This window comes from Helianthus annuus, chromosome 14 (genome assembly GCF_002127325.2).
Source record: "Helianthus annuus cultivar XRQ/B chromosome 14, HanXRQr2.0-SUNRISE, whole genome shotgun sequence".
NCBI lineage: Eukaryota > Viridiplantae > Streptophyta > Magnoliopsida > Asterales > Asteraceae > Helianthus > Helianthus annuus.
The window spans coordinates 158,822,691-158,848,845 of NC_035446.2; the positions used below are offsets into that span (position 1 = coordinate 158,822,691).

At 34.1% G+C, this 26,155-nt stretch overlaps 3 protein-coding genes across 3 annotated transcripts; 1 reads left to right on the forward strand and 2 right to left on the reverse strand.

Annotated features, from left to right (window-relative positions):
- The first annotated feature begins 2,087 nt into the window (after positions 1–2,087).
- LOC110904612 (uncharacterized protein HI_0077) lies at positions 2,088–3,621 on the forward strand. The gene is made up of 4 exons (XM_022150457.2): positions 2,088–2,370; positions 2,499–2,618; positions 2,728–2,958; positions 3,168–3,621. The coding sequence occupies exons 1-4, from the start codon at positions 2,188–2,190 to the stop codon at positions 3,489–3,491; spliced, it is 858 nt and encodes a 285-aa protein (XP_022006149.1). The 5' UTR covers positions 2,088–2,187; the 3' UTR covers positions 3,492–3,621.
- Positions 3,622–3,949: 328 nt separating this feature from the next.
- LOC110904610 (phytol kinase 1, chloroplastic) lies at positions 3,950–9,749 on the reverse strand. Its single transcript, XM_022150456.2, has 6 exons — positions 9,393–9,749; positions 5,557–5,624; positions 5,346–5,477; positions 4,563–4,678; positions 4,368–4,482; positions 3,950–4,274 (listed from the first exon to the last, which is right to left on the reverse strand). The coding sequence occupies exons 1-6, from the start codon at positions 9,747–9,749 to the stop codon at positions 4,082–4,084; spliced, it is 981 nt and encodes a 326-aa protein (XP_022006148.1). The 3' UTR covers positions 3,950–4,081.
- A 4,491-nt stretch (positions 9,750–14,240) lies between these two features.
- On the reverse strand, positions 14,241–18,510 carry LOC110904609 (SEC12-like protein 1). The gene is made up of 10 exons (XM_022150455.2): positions 18,232–18,510; positions 18,024–18,121; positions 16,731–16,863; positions 16,540–16,631; positions 16,312–16,411; positions 16,146–16,218; positions 15,309–15,429; positions 15,051–15,170; positions 14,840–14,910; positions 14,241–14,702 (listed from the first exon to the last, which is right to left on the reverse strand). Exons 1-10 carry the CDS (start codon positions 18,403–18,405, stop codon positions 14,509–14,511), a joined length of 1,176 nt encoding a protein of 391 aa, XP_022006147.1. The 5' UTR covers positions 18,406–18,510; the 3' UTR covers positions 14,241–14,508.
- Between the last annotated feature and the right edge of the window lie 7,645 nt (positions 18,511–26,155).

Genomic DNA, 26,155 nt, shown 5'->3' on the forward strand with positions numbered 1-26,155 from the left:
AAGATTGCACTTTTAAATAACAAGATGTGATATACTAACTGTTATATTTAGCAATTCCAAACACTTTTGTAATCAAACCTATTATCTGATTATTTTACCTTGAAAATATCCAAGTATTGTGTTCTTGTACATCTGAATTAAACTCTCGCATTATCTTCTAGATTACATTTCGCTACAACTAATTATGAAATACAAAACATTAGCACTTACAAACTAAAATTTGATGTTATGAACCGTAACAACAAACAAGTTGAGCGTCCTCAAGTTTGACAAGGCTTGAGCTCAGCTGGACAAACCTTCAAAATGCAACCTCGAGTTTGACTAGTGGAGAATTCAAAATAAACACTATCTGGAATGAAAATCTCAAGATTTATACAAAAGTTATGTTTAATAATCTTGTAAAGGCAATAAGTCAACATCATGAATATATAAAAACGGATAATTCATGAAAATAAACATTTTATAGATCCACAGTACCAAAATAAACATTGACTTTTAGTTTTTACTGATAAACATTGACTAAATGGACCATTTAGAAAATCACATTTGTACTCTTTGGGCTCAAAGGGCTTCATAAGCTAGGCCACACATACTCTACTTGAAAACATGCCCGTTGGAATCTATGGGCGTAAATTCGTAATACACCGACAAGACACTCTTTTAGCGTATTACACACTCGGGATATAGTTATTTCCCTTACACCGAAAGATTTTTTTTGCCGGCATATCATCCCAAACAGCGTTACCGTCGACGTATTACATCCAAGGAATCCGAGTGACACGTTTTCAATTGGGCGTCTCAACGCCCAGAATATTCAACCGTCGTTTTCTAAATGATCCATTTTGTTAATTTTTATTTTGATAACCATAACCAGTCAAATTTCCCTATAAAACTAACAAGATTTGATTAACAAGATTCTAAACCTTAATTTATATATGATAAAAAAGAACTTGAATGAACAGTAAATTAACATTTATATAGAATTATATATGATAAAAAAGAACTTGAATGAACAGTAAATTAACATTTATATAGAATTAGATTAGAATAGAAATGATAAAAAAGAACTTGAATGAACAGTAAATTAACATTTATATAGAATTAGATTAGAATAGAATTAGAATGGAATGGAATGAATAGTAAAATCATTAAGAGATGAGCAAATGGTATCGGGTATAGGTACCGGTCTCAAATTTACCAAACCGGTGTATTTTTGGTACCGGTTCTGCACAGGTATTCACCGGTTTTTACCCTCAAATACCGGTGCCGTACCAGTACCGACCAGTACTGAATCGTACCATACTAGGTATATTCGGTACCGGTACCCACTTTTGGGGATTTCGGTTATGGTATTTTCGGTACCGGTTGGTAACGAGCTCATCAAATCCTGTAGCAACGCAACAATGCAAGTAATTGCACCGTTTAAATTACTTTTCATACACACAGTAAGTAAACTGTATTTCGTTTGAATGAGGTTTTATATACACAACAACTTATTCTGTTTTCTTTTTTGTCTTTCTCTGTATCAAATCCTGTAAACGAACCGGTATTGTATCGGTACCAAATTTACTATACCAAATCTATTTCGGTACCAATTTGATACCCACCTTTTGGCGTTTTCAGAATCGTTACTTTCGGTTCGACACCGGTCTAGCACCATACCTGTATTTATTGATTTTTACCTTCAAATACCATATCGTATTGTACCGAGCATTTTCGGTGCCGGTACCTAATTTCGATGATTTTCTGGATCGGTACTTTCGCTGCCGTTACCGGTACGAGCTCATCCATATTTTAACGTGTTAGCACCGTAATAACTGAACTGAAAACAACCGAATTTCCAACGTGTAGGACGTGTGGGCCCTATTATTATATAATAGGTTATTTAAAATCGTTTTTTTTTTTATGACGGAGTGACTATCCTTACCACGTCATTTTATTTATGTTTTGATATTCGGTATCTGTTTGCCGTTGCTGACACGCCTTTTGTAGTCATTGAGTCCCGCCGCAATGCGCGGGATGAAAATAACTAGTTTACATAAAAACCAAACAAAAGTCAAACCAAAGTCTTATAAACTACAATCTTAAACATTTCAACATCTTTTATTATACTCAACTCTGGAGCACTAGCCGTGCTGGAGTTGCTCAATCTTGCAGCCTAAACCCAAAACTGGTTTGATAGACGACATGACCGGTGGTGAAACCCTTGTGGAAGCAGCACTGCGTGTGCTTAACACACCTGACCCAGTTGAAAAAGCCAAACTTGGGGACCAAATAGCCAACAATTGGCTTCAGGGTCTTATTTTAGATTCTTACACCCCTTCACAACCCGATTTCATCGTCCCAGACCGACCCGCCAGACTCACCAATGTTAGCTTTCAACACAACTCAATTCTGTTTGCTAGTTTTGTTTTTTTTTATGGATGCACACCAAGTGTTTGATAAAATGCCTAGCTGGTTTTCAGTTATATAATTGTTGATAACAATTTATTGTGCAGGTGAAACTAGTGTCGCCTAGTCTTATGCCGAAGCTTGGGAAAGCCGGAAGCTTACAAAGCAGACAGGCCATTGTGCACAGCCTTGTGCATACTGAAAGCTGGGCCATTGATTTGTCTTGGGTACTATATTCCAGAACTTCTTCTAGGTGTTTGTAGCGATTGATAACGGTTGCAAAATGCAAATGTGTTATATGATTTATGTGACTGTTTGCGTATACTATTTAAACAGGATATCATTGCGCGGTTTGGTAAGCAAGAGTCGATGCCAAGAGAGTTCTTTGATGATTTTGTAAGAGTTGCACAAGATGAAGGCCGTCATTTCACTCTTCTTGCAGCCCGGCTTGAGGAATTGGGTTCTCATTATGGAGCGCTACCGGCTCATGACGGTTTGTGGGACTCGGCTGTTGCTACTTCAAAAGACCTATTTGCACGCCTTGCAGTAGAGCATTGTGTTCATGAGGTACTCCTCCTGTCGTTAATCATCATCTTATGTTATCTTTCTCATTTTATCTTCATGCATTAAATAGTTCTACTACTTTCCCATAATTCCGAAAATGCCCACATCAATATCAACTGAAACTAAGAACCCGAGACAGTTCCCCTTTACCCCTTTAATCACTACGAAACATTGATGATATTGATGACATCATAGAGTTAATTAAATCACAGGCAAGAGGACTGGATGTGCTACCTACAACCATTTCTCGTTTTCGTAATGGAGGCGATAACCAAACAGCCGAATTACTAGAGAAAGTGATATACCCTGAAGAAATCACTCATTGTGCCGCCGGAGTTAAGTGGTTTAAATATCTTTGTTCACGATCGTGTGGAGGTGAAGAAAGTGACGATGAAGTGGTTAACAAGTTTCATGAGGTTGTGAGGTCATATTTCAGGGGTCCATTGAAGCCTCCTTTCAATGAGTCAGCAAGAAGAGCTGCTGGATTCGGTCCTCAATGGTATGAGCCACTTGCTGTCAAAGATTTTACACAATAATGCTGACAATTTGAGCTCATTTTATGATATTTTGACATGTTCATTGTCTCTAAACTAAGATGTTTTGTTGGTGTGCAACTTATCTTGTTCTAAGATGTTTTTCTTTAATTTGCCATTTAAATTTAAAATACAAATATTAGCATTTTCATATCTGGGTTTACGTTTGTCTGTCGGTCTTGACCATGGTAATCTAACGCCTGTCGTGTTTTAATTTAATTGCTTTGAATTTATAAATATCCTTTTTGTATATAATCGAACGATGATCAGAATAGCGATGGATGACCCCCCATGTGATCAAAATAGGGTATTTAACGGTCTAGATGAATACACAAGACGAGTGAAATGTCATACTCAAATACATCGTGGACTAGTTATCCCCCCTCTAGGAGAGGTCTCGTTTCGAATCCAACTTCTACTGGTTTTCTATCTTAACCCTTAAAAGGTCACTTGGCCGGACGTTTACCAAAAAAACACACCTTGGATGTATTCGTTGGCTGTTATTACTTGCCTTTTTAAATCATTGGTAAATAAATTAAATCATCCAAACACATAAGTACGGATGCATTTACAACAAAATAGAAAACAAAACATTAAGGTTGGAAGCCAAAACTCAAATATGCAGTTACCATGCTCACCAAAGGTACGGAAACGTTGTCATCTAGGCCTCCTTTGGTTGGAAGCGACTCCACCACCGTTGCCATCATTGCAACCAGCGCAACTCGTTCAATTGTCCACGCCCAATCTAGCTCAAAGTACCCAAACTTTGAAAAGTAATATAGCATCCTGGATAAGAGGGTAAAATAGTCCATTACCTTAAATATTAACTAATAAAACCAACACAAATCAGAAAAGGAAAAGAAAAAAATCTGCACATACCCAATTGAGATTAAGAAACCAACTATAAACATAGATATGCTACCAACCCAACTCTTGTGCTTGTTGTAAGGTATTTTATGGATTCCAAACCTTCTACCCATGATATCCGCAATACCTGTAGAGTGTTATAATGTTAGAAAGCAGTATAAAAACTAAAAGCCAAGAATCGAAACACACAAGGCTGAGAAAAGTTACCATCACCGCCACACATCATTGAAAGTGAAACCACACCGACTGGCGACTCACGCCAGAACAAAATAGAACATAGAATTAACATCAAAACGTAATATAGAGGTCCTCTAAGCAATTCCCTGCAGTTGAGTCATTTTGAATTTAAAAAAGGGTAGGTGCACGGTACCCCTGACCGCGGAGGGGATCCCCCCTCCCAGTTCACCACCCGACAAGGATCCCTGGCTGCAAATACCCTCCCAACACTTGGGGTTCGAGAGAGGTGGGGTTGCCACGTCTCGAACCCGAGACCCCAACGATCCAAGTGTTGGAATATGGGTGTCGGTGGCCAACTGAGCTACCCCAGTTGGTTTAGGGATGAATTCATTAAGGAACTTATTGGAGGGTAAAAGAGTTAAATGCATATGAAGATAAACAACTTTGGAGTTTGGACCAATTTGTATTTCATGTAACATTCAAGGCAAAACATCCAGTATAAAGTGATCTTCAATTAAGATAGCCATAAAGAAAAGTCAGACGTGGTCAAAGGTAGCCGTTTTCGCCTAGTAACACACATGTATTGCCTTAAGAAAGAAATGAGTTTTACGGGGTTTGCTTGGGAAAAAAAAAGATGGTTACCAACATAAAAATTGAACCATGCTGGTTGATTTTTATATGCATTGAACCAAATGTGCAACAAATCATTAAGAATAATATTATAATATTATGAGATTGGGCCATGCTGGTTGATTTTTATATGCATTACCTAATGTGCAACAAATCATTAAGGATAATATTATGAGAATTTACTCTGGTTTTCCTTCTCGAGTGACTGAGTTTATGAGATCTTCATTGGTCACCAGTGAAAGTCCGTGAACAAGAAGCCTTACACAGTTCAATAAGGGAACTAAAGCAGCAAAATAGCGAGCTTCTGTTGAAGTACTAATCTAGGATTGAAATATCAATGGTAAGAGCTTGACTGATATATACATATTTTAATTTATGGGCAACTGAAAAATACCTGAAAATGGGCCAGCAACCCATATAAAGCAGGCCAGATAATATATGAACCAGCTTTCTGCTTAGATTCTGAAAGGAGAATGGAACATAATTAGTAAGTTAAACTGCTAACCTTAGTTTTACTTTATGTTCCACAAAGAACCCAAGTTTGACTTTTAATTGTCAAATGTGTTACTTTCAAACTTGAGATTATTACTAAGCTGTGGTCCTGCGGATGCTCGTTATAGAGTTTGATGGTCACAACGTCATGATCTTAATCACTTCTGAAGGAGTACAGTATTCCAGTTGACTTGAAAGTCAAATATATCCCTCAATAAAGGGAGTAGGACGGTCGTATAAGCATGTACATTCATATATTAAATTTTCATTCAATAAGGTATACACACAATTTCACAACACTAACCAGTGGCGAAGCTTGAGATTTCCGACCGGGGGGTCGAAAACGTATATACCCAAAAATTTCTATGCGAAAACTACATACCCTTCACTACTGAGCGAAAAGTTCGGGGGGTCGACCGCCCCCTCCCGCCCCCACTACCCTTCGCCCATGGCACTAACATACATAAAGTAAAAGAAAAAGAAGTAAACTTCATTTAGTTTCAGTGGCTGATTCATGTTAATAGAACCGGTGATCCTTGTAAAAAGGAATTAGCTCATATCAAATATACCTTAGATGAAAAATCGCAATATCTTTAAAAGTGATCACCCTTTTTAACAATTTGAATTACATGAGGTGGCAATCTTAACCCTTTTCCCTTTAACTTGTGAATGGTCATCTTGGGTTGTGTTTTATCTATGGTCAATTAAAAATAATAGCTAAAAAAACACGCCAAAACGGTCAAACATGTCAAAAATTGTCCAAAGTGTGATTTTTAATGCATAAAACTTTTAAATAGCTTAAGATAGCAGCTTAGTATTGTTAAAAAAAAAATAGCTTTCGTCATCATATTTGATGCATTAACATTCATTACCAACCCGCTTAACCCACAAATCTTTCACCTCTTTAAACCACTATATGGTTTAATCATTCATCTTTATGAAAGAAGGTCCCTACAAAGTATTCATATCTATGGGAAGAGGTCCCTGCCTTTTTGCCCTTTGTCCCCCCACCCGGACCCCTTTTTGTTGCTATGTAGATGCAGTCACATGATAACAACAAAACAATAATCTAGTAGGGAGGCACACAGCACCAAACAAAAGTTATGACGAAGCTATACATTTATGTTGCATTTAGCCACACAAAAGTATAGACAGAGGGTCTCAATACAATACAATACAATACAATACCTCTACACTTAACAACTTGCCAGCCAGGATTGACTTTTTGAGATTTATATTTAATACTCCCATCGTTATCGTTCTAACATACTGCCTTTGTTTATTAACCTTGCGATTAGTTGTTGAGGTGAATAGTGTCTTCACCGCGTTAGCTTTTCACAAGATTCAATTACATTCTAGTGATTGTGCTTTGTTCCATTAGTATGAAATTAAATCAAATTCTCTAGCTTTATTAAATTTTATTTATTTCAAACCTTTGAGGCTAATTTATTATTATAGTATAATATTTTTAATGATGTTCTAATTTGGGCATCGGGTGGGTTGAAAAGTTACAATGACCCGAAAGTGACTCAATCACTCAATTACCGAAATCAAAATTTGATTCAACCTGAACATGGATTACTTAAATTAGGTGATCCAGTTTTCTTGGGTGATATAGTTTTTCAGGTGTAACACAAAAGTTGTATTGGGATGTTAATATGTTATGGTGTATGTTTTTAATACAGTAATTTGTTGATGTGCCAATCAAAACTGGTTGTCTAGAATTCAACTACCGCATCGGATGTTAGGTGATGATTAATTGGTATTTGATTTGAAGTGAAAGGAAGGGCCCAAATAATTAATTGCAAGTGCCATATGTCACAGTCTCACAGATTTTTTCGAAGTGTTGTACATTTTGAAAGATCATCAAAAGTATTGTATTTATTTTGGAATTAAGGTAAATCGACCCCGGGTTCTCATAGACGTGTCACATCATAATGTCATTGGTAGCTTTTGTTAAGATGTAACCGGGTTTCGGTTAGGGTTCTCAAGAGATGTTGGAATGCCAGCCGAAGCTATTATGACGAAGTAAACTCTGCAATCCGAAAAGCATTACAAGAAAATACATATGAGTATATGACAGATGTTTAGGCTTCAGAGTGTGGAGAATATCAAGTTGTTCAGGACTTCAGGGCAGGTTGGGTGTTGCAGGCAACTCTAAAGTGATTTAAAGTGCATGAAACCATTTAAATGTTTAAAACTAAGACTAGAAGGTATGGGGGCCGGCTGAGGCCCGGCTAGGACCGGCGCCGGTCCCCCACACCGCCCCCCTGGGGCTCGGCTCGGCACAACCGGCCACCCACAGCCGGGGTAGCCGGACCTCTTTCTCCTCTTGCCTCTCACATATACCTATACATACATACATATATATACAAAAAGGGGTTCATCCCCCACCCACCTAGGTCCATCCCCTCCAAACCACTCCTACGTGGCGCCTACGTGGCGGCTCATCCCCTCCAAACCCATCCTCTCCATACCCTTTAGTCTAAAAAACAAGTTAAAAGAAAAAACCATATGCACACAAGGAACAAAAAGCAAGGTGCCATAAATGCATGTACTATCCGTAAAAGTGAGAATAGTGTGCAGGGTACAATTACATAAAGGGTGGGTAATCGTACCCTCATGTAGGGATGCTAAATAGGGCTCGGGTTGGTGTGTCTGTCCCAAACCCAAAAATCGTGTCAGGCATATGAACCTAAACACAATACGAATATTCGTGGGTTGCACGAGTTCAACCATTTAACTCGAAATTTTATACTAATTTTATTTTTTCGCATATTAATACTCTAATTTACATTTTTACAACAAAAACTACAAATTTATATAAAACATTTACATTTTAATTATAAGATCAGTGTCATAAATTCACACTCCTACTCTCATGTACCAATTGAATGTACATAAAGGATTGGCTAAATGTATCTATTAGTGTGAAGTGTGAGAAGGATATTACTTTTTTCTTTTTAATACGAAGGACCACAAAATGTGTGAGAAAAGGTACGTTTCGCACTTATTCGTGATTGTGAAGACATTTTCATGGATCCCAAATCTAACTCATTCATACTAGACGATCTCGATTCATACGATTAAAACGCACAGCCTGCTAGCAAATCTATGCAATCTGTGCTGTTTACTTTTGATCATCATGTCAAGCATTTTACTTACCAAACTATTAATTTAATATATGCTTAAAAATATTATTAGGGGACCCGGGGCGGTCTTCCCTACTTCCGTGATAGTATAACGGAAAAAAGAATAACGCGTTATAGCCGGCCGCCGCTACCACTTCAACGCGTTAATCTTCCACGCGTTAATCATTTTCGTGATGGTGACAACGCGTTATGGTTTATTTTTGTGAGGGTATTTGTTGGTTGGGGGGAATTGTTGGGTGTGGTGGTGAGTGATGACCACCCCCACTAAAAATGGTTGTGAGTGATGGAAAAATGGTCAATGACATGGCGAAACTTGATTGGTGCTTGTGAGTGATAAATTCTATCACTAGTGAACCACCCCTAGTCCCCTTGTAATAATAATCTAAACACGAAATAACCTTTCGATAAGTTCAATGTTCACATCTACATCTACATAAAGCAATGAAGAGACGATGTGTATCAGGATGCTTTTCCGGTGACCGTACAAATGTAGCATACAGCAAGGTTTTCATTTCAGTTTTCTACAACTCAGTTTATAATACACACACAAAAATATATATCATCTAGAGGATTAACAGAAACTAACCTGTTCGACGATTTGACGACGTGTGAGATTATCAAAACCAGACACGAGCGCATACGCACCGGAAACAACGAGGAGACTTGCTCCGGCATCCTGAATCAGATCGACGGTGAAAGCACGTGGTGGAAGAAGAAGAAGATGTGGTTTAACGTGAACATCATCAACACAAACATTATGAGTAAGATGATGATGACGAAAATGTGTAATTGGATTAGAAGTAGCGTATCTCGGAGTGCGTAAGTGTGGCCGGAGGATTGAGAGTTTGCGGTTAGCAGCGGTGGCGATGGTGGTTGCAACGGCCATGTGGATGAGACGAGTCTCTTGTGAGTTGTGACTAGTGACTTGCTGGACCAACTCCATGCGTATGTGTTTGTTTTTATAGTGTCACATTCATTAAATTCATAAATAAATAGGCTATTTGTCTGTGCGTTGCCGCTGGTATTGGATCAGTATCGGTTTATTACACTATCGGTATGCTACATACACTTGATATAGGACGTGTTTTATATTGACCAAAAATGATAAAAACAAACACCGGTAGCGGCACTGATGTTTGTACAGAAACCGATATTCATTTACCATCGCAGACAAAGTTGTATAAGTGAATAATTATCGAACATCGAAAGTCATAAAATGAATACAAGTACCGGTACCTATGTTGTTCAGTGCATACGGTAGCGATAAGGTGTCAGTTTATCGAAAGTAAAAACAATATATAGATACTGGTACCGATAGTGATGATGTTAAGTCGGTTTCGGTTTAGTCCACTATGCTAGCGTCACAATATCTTTATTATACAAGAAACCATAAAACCAATGAATACAAGTACCAGTACCGATGTTCGGTTTGGTTAGGTAGGGTATGATAGCGATACGGTGTCGGTATATCGGTTCGGTTTGGTACGATACATATGTTGTTTGGTCGGTATCTATTCGATTTGGTACGATAGTAACACCATGTGGTAAAATTTATATCACAATGTGGTAAAAAATAAACTTAGGACACCATTTATTAGAAAAAAGTCAAAATAAATGATTAATAAAATATTATAATAAAATACTTAAAAATAATACAATAATATCTATCATCGGTTTCGGTTTGGTATGATCTCGTAAAGATTTATATCGTGAAGCTGAAAAAAATAAATATAGCTGTGAAGTTTGTTTAAAAAAGCTATAGTTGCGTTAAAAGCTAACGTAAGCACGTTATTAGAAAAAAAAAATCAAATTAAACAATGAATAAATAATGCACCTACTTGATTAATGAAACTAGCACTCCTTTATTTTTTTTTTTATCAAGGTTAAGAGGTTTTATACACAAATTATTTTACATGTGCATCTTTTATACAAAAAATATAAAAATGTAAAAAAAAATATACAAATATAACACTTGTTCGAGTTTAAGAAATACATAAAATAAGTGTATTTTAATTTAATATAATTACTTAAATTATATATTATTTTAGATATATATATATATAGGTTTATATATATTGGGTAGGATCCTAAGAGAAGTCCACCATATTTGAGAAACTTGAGAAGTATTATGGACCACACATTTGCCTAAATTTTTTCGTAATATATACATATGTATATAGTTTAAAATTGACTATATACATATATGTATATTGTCAAATCTTGAATTGCATATATATATATGTATAAAGTCAATTTTAAAATATACATATGTGTATATTAAGAAAAACTTTGGGAAAATATGTGGTCCAGAATGTTTCTCAAGTTTCTCAATTAGCCTAGTGTTTCTCACATGATCCTAACCCTATATATAAGCAAAAGATCAAATACAAATAGTCTTGTCGTACGAAAGGCGTGAAAAGGTAAAAAAACGCGGTGCCATTTTCGTAATTTTTTTACTCGTAGTGTAATTATCAAAATTACCCTACAAACGATCTTGTAGGGTAATTTTGTAAAATGAACTTGTTGGTAATTTTGATCTTGTAAAGTAATTTTGTAGAGTATTATAATTACTTTACAAATGATCTAATAGGGTAATTTTATCTGGTAATTTTGATCTTGTACGCTAATTTTGTGGAGCATCATAATTAGTCTACAAATGATCTTGTAGGATAATTTTGATCTTGTAGGGTAATTACGAGTAAAATAATTACGAAAACGTCATCGCGATATTTTTACTTTTTCACGCCTTTCGTACATTTTGTATGATAAGGTTATTTGTACAGGAACTATACCCTATGTGTGTATATATATTAATAATTGAAGAGTTTGAAGTAAAAGAAGAGAAATCGTATTAAAATAACACATGTACAACTTTTGAACTTATTAAAGTTGCTTTTGACATGAGAAAAGTTGATGCAAATTTCACAACTAAAAAGGGCATACAAATGGCCAAAGAACTTGCAAAATTGGACGCACAATGCATGTGACCCTTTTAATGGTGATTGGTGAAGGTGTATGGTGATGTGACTGCAAGGGAGTCGATATATCGTATTGACGTATTGTATTTAGTGGCGGACTCAGGAATTTTTTCATTGGGGTGCCAAGTATTTTTAAAAATTTTAGGCCCCAAGGTATATAAGTAAAAAATCGATTCGTACCGGTCGGGTCGGGTCATGTAAAACAAAAGAACAACGAACTAAATTTATATAATCATCAAAAATATGTCAAACCTTGTTACAAACATAATTAAAACGTCACGAGTTTTCATTTTTTGAAATCTATCCAAAACATGGCTCCATAACATATTACATAATATATCAACTATTCAAGCCCTATAAATCATAATGTAAATAACCCTAAAAATCATCTAAACAACATATACACCATAAAAAGAAAAAGCCAAACATTCTTCACTAACAAATATAACCCACCAGATCTACTGTGTGGTGTATGCGGCTATAAAAAAAAGGCAAAATATCATCACTAACAAGATATAACCCACCATATAACTTAATGAAAAACAAAACGAAGCACATGTATACTGTAAGGGTTTTGGGCTTGTTTTTATTTTTTTTTTAGTTTGAAATATTGTTGATTTGTTGGGTTTGTTTATTAGGCTAAGACTTAGTTGTGGGCTAGTTAAAGATATTGGGTATTTGGATTTAGTTATTTAGGTATTAAGAGTTATATAATTTAGGTAGTTTTTTTTTTTTTTTAAATAAGAGTTTACTAAAAAAATTTAAAATATAAATTGATAACACTTTTTACCTAAGAGGTGCAAACGGAAAATTCCAAGGGGTGCGGACGAAAAATTCCAAGGGGTGCGGACGGGATTTTCGATGGAACTTAGCACTAATTCTTTTTTCCCGGGATACGCCCGCCCACCTTGGCTTTGTCTTAAGTCCGCCCCTGATTGTATCATTATACAAATTATCTTCACATTTTTATAAGATGGTTTTATAAATTTAAAAAGGTATTTTAATAAAAATAAAACATAAACCACATCGAAACCAAAACATGCAGTGTTGTAAACAAGTAGAATTAACTAAAAAAATAATTTAGATCAGCTTATAAAAGCTCGAATTTATTTGAGTATGTGTCTCAACACTTCTTAATTTAACATGCACGACGCCGCTACCTATACTATGATCATTTAGATACAATTATGAATTTAAGCAAGCAAGGCATATCTAACATGCACGATGCTAAGACTCATACACTAGCACTCGAATGCCTAACCCGTGTTATGTCTTCATATTGCCCCTTTGCCTTGCTTGCATTGTGCACATATAATGTATATATGTGTGGACGCTCGGGGGCAAAAGTGAAATGGTACAAACTTTAACGTTATTTTACTAATTTTGTGAAAACAACGTTAAAAGCGGCTGATGGTTAATCATGCATCATGTGGCGACGTTGATAGTTGAAAGACACGTGGGTACATGCACTAATTGGTCTCTGTCCCGATGGTTTGAGTGTTATGTGCCTTAGGTCCAAGGCCTGATACAAAACTACAATCGAGCCGGAGGTCTCATTAGAAGCAGTCTCTTTATTTCTACGGGGCAGAGGTAAGTCTGTCTACATCTACCCTTCTCAGACCCTACCTTAGCTTTGCTATTTGTGGAATTTACTGGATATGATGATGCTCTAAATCATATTTTATTTACCCTGATTCTCTTGATCCCTAATTGCTTTGCCTGGACCCCACACTCGACATCGTCCACTTATTCCTAATCGCCTTCTTCTCATGGACTCACGCAATGTGCCTTTTGCGCAATCAAGGTTTCACAATCCAAAACTTTTGTTTATTAGTACTAAGGTTTTATTAGATTTAGGTTATCTCTCCTATATGTACCTACTTACGTTCATTCATTAGTGCCATTATTAGTTTTTTAAACTCTTGTTAGAATCAGCAATTGATGTTTGGCAATTAATAAGAACAGTTATACATGTAAAGCTTCCAGTATTTCAATCTTTCTGTTGAATAGTTTTTGGGTCTCTCTCAGTGGCGAAGCTTGAAAATTTCCACCGGGGGGTCGGAAGTCACTGGACCTAAAAGTATATCCCTAATTTTTTTTTATAAAACCGAGGGTCGAAAACGTATATACCTAAAAAATTATATACGAAACGTACATACATAACACTAATGAGCGAAAAGTTCGGGGGGTCGGACGCCCCCGGCCCCTTCATAGCTTCGCCTCTGGTCTCTCTGGAACCTTTGAATAAAATGGATGTATCATGCATGTATACACTACAGACAAGCTCGAGCTTAAGCGTGTATGCTTAAAGAGCTGAGCTTTAGTCGTAAAGGCTCATTAAACAAATGAACCGAACCAGATCCTAATATATGCCACGATCCAAGCTCATGTTAAAAGCATAATTTTGAAAGAAGTTGAGCACTTGCAGTTACACTCAAGCTCGAACTCGAGTTCTATAAATTTAATCACATAGGCTCAAGCTTGTACTTTATAGATATAAAAAACAAATTAAGAATACTACAATCAAAACATGAATTGTCATAGGGGGTGTCATCGGTTACTAGTCCTTTTCTATTACAAATTTCAAGTAAGAACAACCAGTCTGACCAACAAGAACAACGTTGGCATATGGTTTACCAAGTGTGCACGAGTTCTATGAGAGTGAGAGATACCTGAGAAACAAACAGTTGCGAGTTGTTGAAAATTTGCTTCATGGGCCCATGTTTACATGTCTACAGGGCCCCACATGTTCTTGTCATCAGATTGAGGATCTCCTAGAAAAGAACCTAGTTTTGGTCGTGTAGTTTGGTCTTTTTCGAGTGGGAAATTCCAAAATAAATCGGAAGTCTCAAAGAATATATAGAACAAGACTGCAGATGCCAAAAAAAGTCCTAGAAGCAACAGATATATCTGCCATTCTGTACCACAAAGGAAAATAAAATAAGTTACAAATAATAAAAACAGATAGCCATAGAAATTTACAAAAATATTGAACATGTAGATAATGTGGGTAAGTGTGTGTGTGTGTGTGTGAGAGAGAGAAGGAGAGAGAGACCTTTCCAATCTGCAGGAACATTTAACTTAGTTATCATAGCTCCCCATTCATTAGAAGTCGAAAGAATAACCCTGTAAAAGGGCGCCAACACATTACAAAATTAGTTGTTGATGAATAATCAGATTGTTATTGCTACTGAAACAATACATATTTAGTAATCATATTTGACACGGATATCATTTATACATCTTTCGAACGTAGGTTGCTTTACCTTTCACTGGGACAGAAATCCAAAGAGGTGACCGGAAAGCCTAAATGAAGTCTCTTACTCCAGTGAGAAACCTCCATCTTTTTAACTGTTACTACACATACATCGCCGTCTTTACTTCCCCTGTAACATTAATATGTTCCATCAAAGATAAATCTCGAAATATAACGTTCAGAGGTTGCTAATAATCATCAACCAATTAATTTTCTTTGTTATGGTTATCTTGAGATATAAAGTCAACTAATTGCTGATAAAACTTACTGAGCTAAATATTTGCCATCCAAGCTGATTGACATTACACATGCAGGCTTTTTAAGAAGTCTTTTGAACCCGATTCTGTCCCACGTACTGATGTCCCAGACAACTGTGATTGATCTATTGCCTGCACATATATAATTAGTTATTTTACCCGTTGCGCGTTGTGGCGGCGTCGTACGCGAAATGATAACTTACAGACTACAATCGACCAGATTCGTTTCCGAACTAAATTTACGTCAAAACGTATGATAACTCAAATTTAGACCGTCGAATCAAAACGTATTCCATTTGACCCCATTTGTTTCCAAACAAGATTAACGTCAAAATGTAGTCCAACTCAAAACGTACATAAAAAACATTTTATTATTGACCCGACTCGTTTTCAAACAAAAATTCCGTTAAAGCATACACGAACTTTAATTTATACCGACACGTCCATAAAAATAAAAATGCAAGAAATTAATTTTAGGGTAAGCTCGAAACTTTAGAAACTGGAGAGGGTCAAAGTGACATTTACAAAGTTAGAGGGTTACCTTTAACATTATAGCAAAGTTTGGGGGTAGAATGGGTTATATGTCAAAAGTTTGAGGGTTAAAGGAAGTAAGAAAGTATGGAGGCCTTTTTTGTCAATTTAGAAAGTAGCAGGGGTCATTTTTGTCAACTTAGAAAGTTGGTTTTTGTCAAGTTAGAAATTTGAGGGGTGAATTTTGTCAAATCAGAAAGGTGGTCGCACCAACCTTTGAATATAAGATGTATGTAATATAAATCCAAAAAGCCAAAAAGGGAATTGCAAAAAAATAATAATAATACTTTTACCCTATATGCAAAATGCAAATATACCTTTCTGGACAGTGCAAAACAAAAATGGTTTTGTTCCATCTTTAGAAAATCGACATAGCTCAATTTTCTCATCCTGCAATGTGGAAAAAGAAAGAAACACAACACTATTACCACGGTTTTTTCTTTTGTCTTTTTTTTTTTTTTTTGAGTATTACTTAGGACTTACCGAATCTCGAGTCAAGGAGTTGACTGGAACACCATCGTTTGCATTCCAGATCCTAGCGGAGCCATCGGTAGATGTTGAAGCTAAGAACTCTGAGTCTAGGCTGAGAGCACAATAATCAGCAAGACAGATTGATAGAAACACTAAACTTAATTAGTTTTCATTGACTCGAAATAATGATGGTACAAAGTTCTTAACTTAGCATCCATTAAATATTCAAAATTGACCCACCTGAAATCCATATCGTTGAAAGACTTGTGAGCTTTTGGTTCATCTACTATAACACGCATGCTTGGCCACTCGTGTATTCTGAGATGCCCGTCCTTCAATTAATTCATCAAATAATAATCATGTGTAATGCGCATAAGAGAAATTTTTTAACATAAGCCAGTTACCAGTATGAAAAAGAAGAATATGCTTACCACCCCTCCGGCAGCAAATCTAGATCCGTCAGTGCTAAAAGCTAAGCACTTTTGTGGTCCTACATTTTGAAGAGGTTGTAGGTCTTTAGTCAACATCTTAACATTCTTCTCTTGACCATATATTTCAAACAACCTGCAAATAAAATATAAAAGATCATCATCTATCTATAACTATCAAATGAATCTTTGAGATTATTACATTAATGTAAGCTAAGAAGCTTCCCCGGAAAGTTTTAATGGTGGTTGTAATATAATATTTGTGTCTTGAATGTGTTTGATTTAACAGTGGTGCCATGACAAAAGAACATCATCAATTACTTAATCATAATCTTAATTAAACATTCTAGACCACGGCTACAAAATTCTAAATTTAAACTCGTGACACGATTTGTAAGAGTCAAAATATTAAAAATAAAGGAGTATACATATAACAAACATGTGAAAGAAAATAACGTGTTGAACCTAAAGACACGTTTACTAAAATACTACAGGTTTCGCTGGTTAGCATTACTTAGGAAAGACTCATAATTATCGACACACTATTTGTTCAAAGCATAAAAGTATCAAAAGACAGATATAGTACTAGAAAAATAACATGGCTAGCGATGTAGTAATAAAGCAAATGACAGAAAACTTAGCAACTTCAAACAAAAACCATCCTCAGATTCTTTGGTATGCTCCTTGATTCTATCAAACAAAGCACATCCTTCGACAAGTTTCTCTTCTAGTGTTTCACTAAAAACACATGCAACATCATAACTTAGTTTTCAGTTTACATTTGCATAAATCTCCAAAAGCCAACCCCCCTTCACAAATGCCTATAGGCTATAGGTATTTGTTATATAACAAATGCCTATATTGCACTCCTTCCTTCAAAAAACAATCAATTTGCCTCCTCGTAATATTGTTAAAATCACTTGCCACATTTCCCCACCTCTTACTCCTCACTATTCAGTATTCACTACTCCGTTTCCTTTTTTCACAGAGAACAAAACGTCCCAAGGGGAGCGTTTGGCAGCGATAATAGGCTATTTTTACGTTTAACTCCTTACCTAATTATCCAAATCCCATTGTTTAGTCCTCAATAAGTCAATAACTATTAAATCATAATCATAAATGTTTTACCCAAACACTAGCAAGTAGCAACTCATAATTGACACTTCAAATAGCAACAATCACTCTACACGCATAGCCAAACAACCCTAACAAATTTGTTCCTAACGTGAATAACAAGTTACAACAAATTCTAACAATCAAAAGACCTCATACTCCAAATTTAACATCTGAGTATACCTGCAACCGCCTTTAGTCGTAGAGCACACAATATCATCACCACTCGGATGCACCGCTAGACTCACCGGATCACAACCGTCTTCAAACTCAAAAGTCGCCTATTCATCCAAACAAGCAACAAACAAACTCTTTCACACCACAAACCAACACATATACATCTAGAAAGAGACAGTTATAGAGAGAGAAAGTTATAGAGAGAGAAAAAAACCGAAGGAGATGGAGAGAGAGAGTTAGTTATCCGGTCGAATGTGAAAATTTGAAGAGAAGCAGGAAGATCGCCGTGTTTCGACTTCCCTAACGCAACAAGATGAGCATTTTCCGGCCGCCGGATCCACGTGGCACAAGTAACCGTCCCTTGCTCCGCCGCTACACCGCCGTCCATTGGATATTAGAGGGTTTGGGGGTGTTTTGTTTAATTTTGGGGGTAGTTTAAAAAGCTGTTTGTTTGTGTTTTCTGTTCTAATGAAATGAAATAGTCAACCATATAAACCACATCATGAAGGCGGGTCAACTGTTGTGATCGATCGTATCGGATCAAAACGGATATCCGGTTAAACGATTCGGTCTGGTGACCTTGTTTACGCGTGGGCCGGCTCCTAGCCGTTGATTACTAAGTGGGGTCCCACCATAATGCCCTTTTTATCTTTCATCTTTTCAGAAACAAATCTACGCTTTCTTGCATATAAGGTACTTTACGAATAGAATAACTAAATTCATTGTTATTATTATTGTACACTTCAAACATGTTGTAAAATAAGGTTTCCAAAGCCGAAAATAAGGTTTCCAAAGCCGAGTACTCTTTGAGTAGTCGCCACAAGGTAGGCTGCCGATGCGACTTTCTTCAACTCCGCCTAGGCGACTCGGAATCGATCAAACGCGGTCAACCTTGGCCAGAATCGGATCTAGTAGGTCGACTCGGACCGAGTTTGACTTAAAAAAATAAAGTATATTATCCATGTCTATCATATTAAAGAATAAATATCATTTTTACGTATTTTGTTATGAATGTTAGACAATTTATGTTATTTGACATATATTTAATTTCTGAAAACTAATTTCTTTATAAATTAACATGTCTGAGTACTCCCCGAGTACTCTTCGTCTAGGCCGAGTACTCTCAACTTCCCAGTCGACCAACTAGAGAGCGTCTAACGACTTTTTCAACCATGACTACAAATATAATATAACTACTAAATTTCTCTAGCGCGTTGTGGTGTTGTTGAAACATAGAGTAATTTGAATTTATATCATCTAATGAAAATGTATTATACTTGACCTTATTCATTTCTGAACAAAATTTACGTCAAAACATACATCAACTGAAAACGCACATAAAATAAGCACGAACACGTTTTATATTTGACCTGACTTATTTCCTAAAAAAATTACGTCAAAATGTAAGGAAATAGTGTTTTTTAAGTTAAAGGACGGTACCGGCTTACGACGGCATCGAAACATAAAGCAACTCGAATTTATACAATATAATGAAAACTTATTATATTTGACCCGACTCGTTTTCAAACAGTATTTACGTCGAAACGTAGACCAGTTATATTGACCCGACAAAATTTATGTCAAAACGTAAACCAACTTGAATTTATATCGACACATACATATATACGAATAACCACTTAAAACTCGAGAGGATCAAAAATGACATTTCATAAAGTTTTTAGAAAGTTATCAGAGTGTAAGTGTAAAAACTGAAAGCTAAAGAATTAAAGTAAAAAATGTCAAATACCAAAAAGAAAGAAAGAAAAGAGAGTAGCATGAAAGCGACAGACGCTACAATTGTGTTTTAATAATATTTATAATAAAAAAATATATTTTAATCAATGAAGAGTAAAATAGTTTTATTAAAAATAACAATTTTGCAATACATGTGTAATCGCTTGTGTCTTTTATGAAGGGTTATTGGATTTTAATGATAATAAGTTTCACCTGTTGGCCGATAATAAATTTATCTTTAAAAATTATCTCCAACGATCTCAACTTGTAAGTATTTGACCCCCATTGATCATTTTCCAACATAGATACACTTAAATCATTTAAGGAGTCTGCAAATGCACTTGAATCTATTGAGGTTTGAGCATGCCAAATTCTTATATGTTATAAAATGATTAATAGATGCCAAATTCTTACAATTTGGGATCGTTTGAGGGAATTTTTAAAGTTGAGATTATTATAAGCCAACAGGTAAAACTTAGGATTATTAAAATCTAATAATCGTTTATGTAATGTGATAAGTTTAATGATAATACATGTCAGGGGCGGATCTACATGGGGCTTAGGGGTTGCACGGGATACCCCTCAACTATCTTGGTGAAGTGTAAAAAAAGTAAAAAAAAAAAATCTTCGTTTTATGTATTGGATACCCCTTAGCAAACAATAGGATACCCCTAAAAGAAGAATAAAGAAGAAGAAGAAGAAATAAGATAAATCAAGTCTTATCGAAGATATGCTTTCTCCAATATTTAGAAGAAGAGTTTTGTTTCCTTTTGAGAGGAAGAAGAAGAAAGAAGACAATGTTTTAAATACATTTAATTAACTTTAATGCAGTTAATCATCTAATCAATGCTGAGAACACAGCTAATTACCCTCTCTTTACAATTCCAAGATTTTTACATAGGTTCGTATTTTTTTAATTATTTTAGAATGAATTTTGATTTTCTACAAGTCCTAAGCTTTTTGTATATATCTACAATTTAATGTATTTTATATTATTAATTATATAACTATAGAATACGTTTTATCATATTTAGAAAACTTACTTTAAAAAAAAGCTAAACCAAATGTTGGATATTTCATGTCTTAATACTAGTTAATTAATATAATAATAACTTAACTTTTTTAATGGTAAATCTTACTTCTTTTACAGCAATAATCCTAACCTATATCTTCTTACCTATGTTTAAACTTCGTACCTTCCCTCAGCATGAATTTCTATTAACTAAACTAACTCCATATTAACAATTATAATTTAACTGACAATACAACTTTTAGAAGATGAGATTTGCGATAATGTAAACAAATTAATGACTATATGGTTAATATATTTGATGGCAGTAAGGAAATTATAAAGACATGAGAAAAACATCTTTGCACATATTGAAAATTAAACAAGTTTATAATGCTTTTAAGATATGTGACCTTCATAAATTCATATGATTTGTGTCACTATAATATGTAAAAGATATTCTATTATGATCTTTCAATGGAAAAGTTATGGTTCCGTCACTGCTTTTAATGTACGGTAAAAAAAAAGGTTTTTTGGGATACCCCTGAATATTTTGTCTAGATCCGCCACTGATACATGTCCTAGATTTGTAAAAAAACGTAAATATATTTTTATATTTCTGGTCCTATGTGTACCAATATTAAAACATTCAAAAGGAAAGACAATTTCATTACGAGATATGTTGTTGTGTTGCAAATCCATGGTTTGTTAATTTGTTAACTAGTATTGTTAGTTACTATTACAAAATTTTGAAAGCTTAGCATCTTCAAAATCGAATCAGTGTGCATTGTTGTCTAGTTATCAATGATGTTGGAGTTTACAAAAATATGATTTTTATCTTTGTGTATATATGAATATTTATATCTAATTGTCTTTGATTTCTCCAACTGGCTAAATATCGCCAGTTGGTGCATGATTCCTCCAATTATCGTCTTCGGTATAAACGACTTACTGTCACTTCATGAATTCGAGTTTAGTGCGGCTTTGAGCAATAAAAGGAAAGCATTACATGCGGTGGTACTTGTTGCATTTTGGTGTATCTGGAAATTAAGAAATGAAGTGATGTTCAGGCAGGCCATTCCGAACTGTACGAAACTTTTGGACGAGATTAAGTCGATGGCGTACTTATGGGTTAAGAATCGATCGAAATTGGTGTCCATAACTTGGGAAGATTGGAGTCGGTTTAACTTTGGTGCTTAGTTGTGATGTAATCTTGTAAGTAGTTGGTGTCGAATTGATTTTGTATGTATGGCGGGTAGCGTCTTGCTACAATGAATAAAATGAATTTTGTCGGCCGTTCAAAAAAAAATTGTTTTTGATTTTAATAGTCATAATACAGAAAGCTGTATTTGTATATTCATTTCGAACTAGGGCTCTCCTAATGTTTGAAATTATATGATTGGCTACATTAAGAGAAGTAACCAAGGGGTGATACTCTCAAGGCTCATTTATATACTATTATTTTTCAACATGTTTGTGCATGGTTGATTGTACTTTATGCTTTAAGTGTGTTTTTTGTTTTCTTTTTATAGTGTTGTTTGTTTTATTGGTTGTACATTATATATTATAAATTATATTATATTATATTTATATACTATTAATTTAAAACATTGTTGTAATTTAGTTGTTGTAGAGTCTGCTTTATATGTTGTTTCCATATTTGAAGCATTTATTTTCTTATTGGACAATATGGGCTGTGGATGACTTCATCCCCACCTAAAAAAACTCTAATTATAAATTATAAATTATTTATATTGTATATATGAGTTGTACATGTGCTTTAGTGGTTTTTTTTTTTGTTCTAAATACAGTTGTTCAAAATTTATATACTCTTAATTTGTAATATTGTTAGGCATTAAAACTTGTATTTTTAGCTTATAAAGTTGGACATTGCTTTATGATAAAACCATGTACTATAGTATTTATTTATATACTATTAATTGGTAACATTCTTAGGTAAGGATGAGAACGGTACCCGTTCGGTACCGGTACTGAAAAACAAGAAAAGTGGGTACCGGTACCGAATACACCGGCCGTAACATGGAGCTCATGTATAATGTTTAGGGGCTGTTTGGTAACTTTTGAATGGTTAAGTGCTGAATCAGTAAGAGGTCTGGACTATTAAATGCTTAAGCAGCATGGGGTCTGAACTATTAAGAGACAGTATAATGCTTAACCGTTCAGAGACAAATGTCTGACCAATTCAGATTAGAGGTCTTAACCATTGAGACTTAGTATAATAATTAATCATTCAGATGCAAATGTCTGAACCATTCAGATGCAAATGTCTAAACATTAAGACATTTACTCATGAAACAAACAATATGAATCATTAAGTGTTGAATCAGTAAGAGGTCTGTCTGAACCATTCAGACCCTCATTAAGAGATAAACAAACAACCCCTTAATTATTAACTAACCCATGCCGGCTGAATTTGTAAGCCCCGGCCGCAACGCGGCGGGGTCTTACATCTAGTTTCTATATATAATGATCCACACATAACACATTCATTAATTCATTAATTTATTATTTCTCATGCTCAGTGTATTTATTTCTTTATTTATTACATTATTTCAATAGAACAATTAGGGCAAACCCAGAATTAAAAACCATGTTTGTCGATTGTCAATGGAGTGTCAAGAGAGTGCATGATGCATTGAGCTCAACTACCATTGGTTTGACTTTTAAATGAAACCCATGCACTCAAATTAATGTGCATTTGGATTAATTCATTAACACTTAATGGTTTGGTGAAATCAATCACATATACTAATCCAACGGGGATCATAGCGGGTTCAATCATCACTCTTTCAATTCGACTTTCAAAATGATGACGAGTCTTTAAACCTATCAATCTTACCGACCTAATTCCGTAGAATAGAAAAAAAAATGGTTGATTCAGGGTCGTCGGGAGGGCTAAGGGACAAATAAAGTGATCATATAAATTATATTAATTACAATATATTTTAGTCATTTAATACAAAATATTACATGGTACAAAGCTATATAATAATAATATTTTTAAGGCACCTAAAGTCAAAATTAGGTACACATTCGTTTATTTACTAACCAATAATATGTTGAGAAAATCGATAACCAATTTAACACTTCTAGAGATTTTATCATACAATTTGACTATAACATATGTAGACTTAATTATTTCAATATGTTAGAAGATTTATTTTGTGAAAATTTGAAATTTACAATGTTTTGTCTAAATGAATATGTGAACTTGCTCTATATGCAACACATACATGCGTATTTTTTATACTTTCCAAAAAAATATATATTGAACAAGGATAAGATAGTGTAGGAAACAAAAAATAAACATCTTTATTATAAAAAACTATTACTAAGACATATATCTATTTACTTAGGTAGTTATTACGATTCTCAATTTCTCATTATAAATGATTGCATTAGCTATAAAATAAATATGCCGATGTATATAATGTCCACTTTTGCAACTCGATCAATTTAATCGTTTGACTTATGTGTTCCAGAATATTGAGTTGATTTAATCGTTTGAGTTATGTGTTCCAGAATGTTGAGTTGAGGTATTAGTATATTAGTGTACTAGGTTATAACCCCGTGTATTACACGGGTTTAATAAATGAATTTTATATACCAAATAATAAAACATTATCTTTTTAAAAGCCTCCTTTATTGCACGGGTTAAAGAAATGTAATTTTATATATTAAATAATAAAATAAGTTATATCTATAAGAACCATATGTATTGTACGGGTTGAAAAAATGTAATATTATATACCAAATAATAAAAAAAAATTATATCTTTAAAACCATTGTATTACACGGATTGAATAAATGTAATATTGTTTACCAAATAATAAAAGAAAGTTATATTTTTAAAAACCCCCGTGTATTACATAGGTTGAATAAATATGGTTTTCTATACCAAATAATAAAAAAAATATTTAAAAAAACTAACAGATTTTTTTATATTTAAAGTAGGATAAGATTGAATATTAATCTGAACTAACGGATTTTTTTATATTTAAAGTAGGATAAGAATGAATATTAATCTTTATTTATTTAGTTAATATAAGATTGAAAAATCATATGATTGAATAGGTGGGTGGTTGTGTGATGATAAATCGGTTAACCGTACTGAATGATAAAGATAATAGTGATTGTTGAACAAATTAATTAATCGAATTTAACAGAAACATTTGCGATGTTAGGTGGATTTTTTTTAATTATTTGAAAGTTAATATCAACTTTGGAATTCGTATGAATTCTTATTAGATTTGATTAAATATTATTGATAATAAAAATTTGTATTAGATTAGATTTTAGATTTGATTAAATATTATTATTAATAATAAAAATTTGTATGAATTTAGATTAAATATTATTATTATTAGTATTATTAATAATTTTAATCAATTAAATAAGAGAATGACAAGTGTCTCAAAACACGTTTTTTTTTATTATATAGTATAGATATAGATATAGATGAATGAGATATAGATAATTATTGTTAAGGGTATGGTTTAAAATTTATTGGGATTTAAAGTTTATCCCACATAGTGGAAGAATAATACCTAGTGATGTCAACCGAGTTATAATAAAGATGCACATAGTTAACTTAAAAGATATATCAATACATAATTGATTTTAAGTAAGAAAGAACTCTTTAATGGTAAAATGTTATCGTAGCATCAATATGTTACATTTTAGTTATTTATTCTTTTTTTTTATTTGTTTAGAATTTATATACTATATTAATAATAAAAATTTGTATTAATTTAGATTAAATATTATTATTATTATTATTATTATTATTAGTATTAATAATAATTTTAATCAATTAAATGAGAGAATGACAAGTGTCCAAAAACATGTTTCTTTTATTATATAGTATAGATTACCTTTCATTATTCATCCACTTGTGATTTGACTTTCCTAAATCTTTTTTAAATGCACACACGATGTGGTACTTGTTTAAATAATCAAGTTCTGTATTATACATACTTTCAATCAAATTCTATACTATCTTAACCCACCGGCTTTGCCTTCCTTCCCCAATACTTTTACGGATGTTGCAATTTTAGCCCCTTAACTTTGGTACCTTAAAGTTTTATAAAATGACAAATTTAGTCCCTAAACTACTACTTCATTTTACAAATAGTTTGCTTTTGACACCCCAACTTTGTGGTAGTTTCCTTTTCAGCCCTAACTTTGTTATAGTTTCATTCTCACCCCAAAACTTTATCAAATTTTATCTTTAAGTTTAGAAAATGCAATTTTTAACCACTTAACTTTTTATGAATTATTTAAATGCCACTTTAACTCCTAGAGAGTTTTTGGCTTGACAATATAAATCCGAGTTAGTCGGGTCGCGTATAATATGTTATGATTGTACGATATA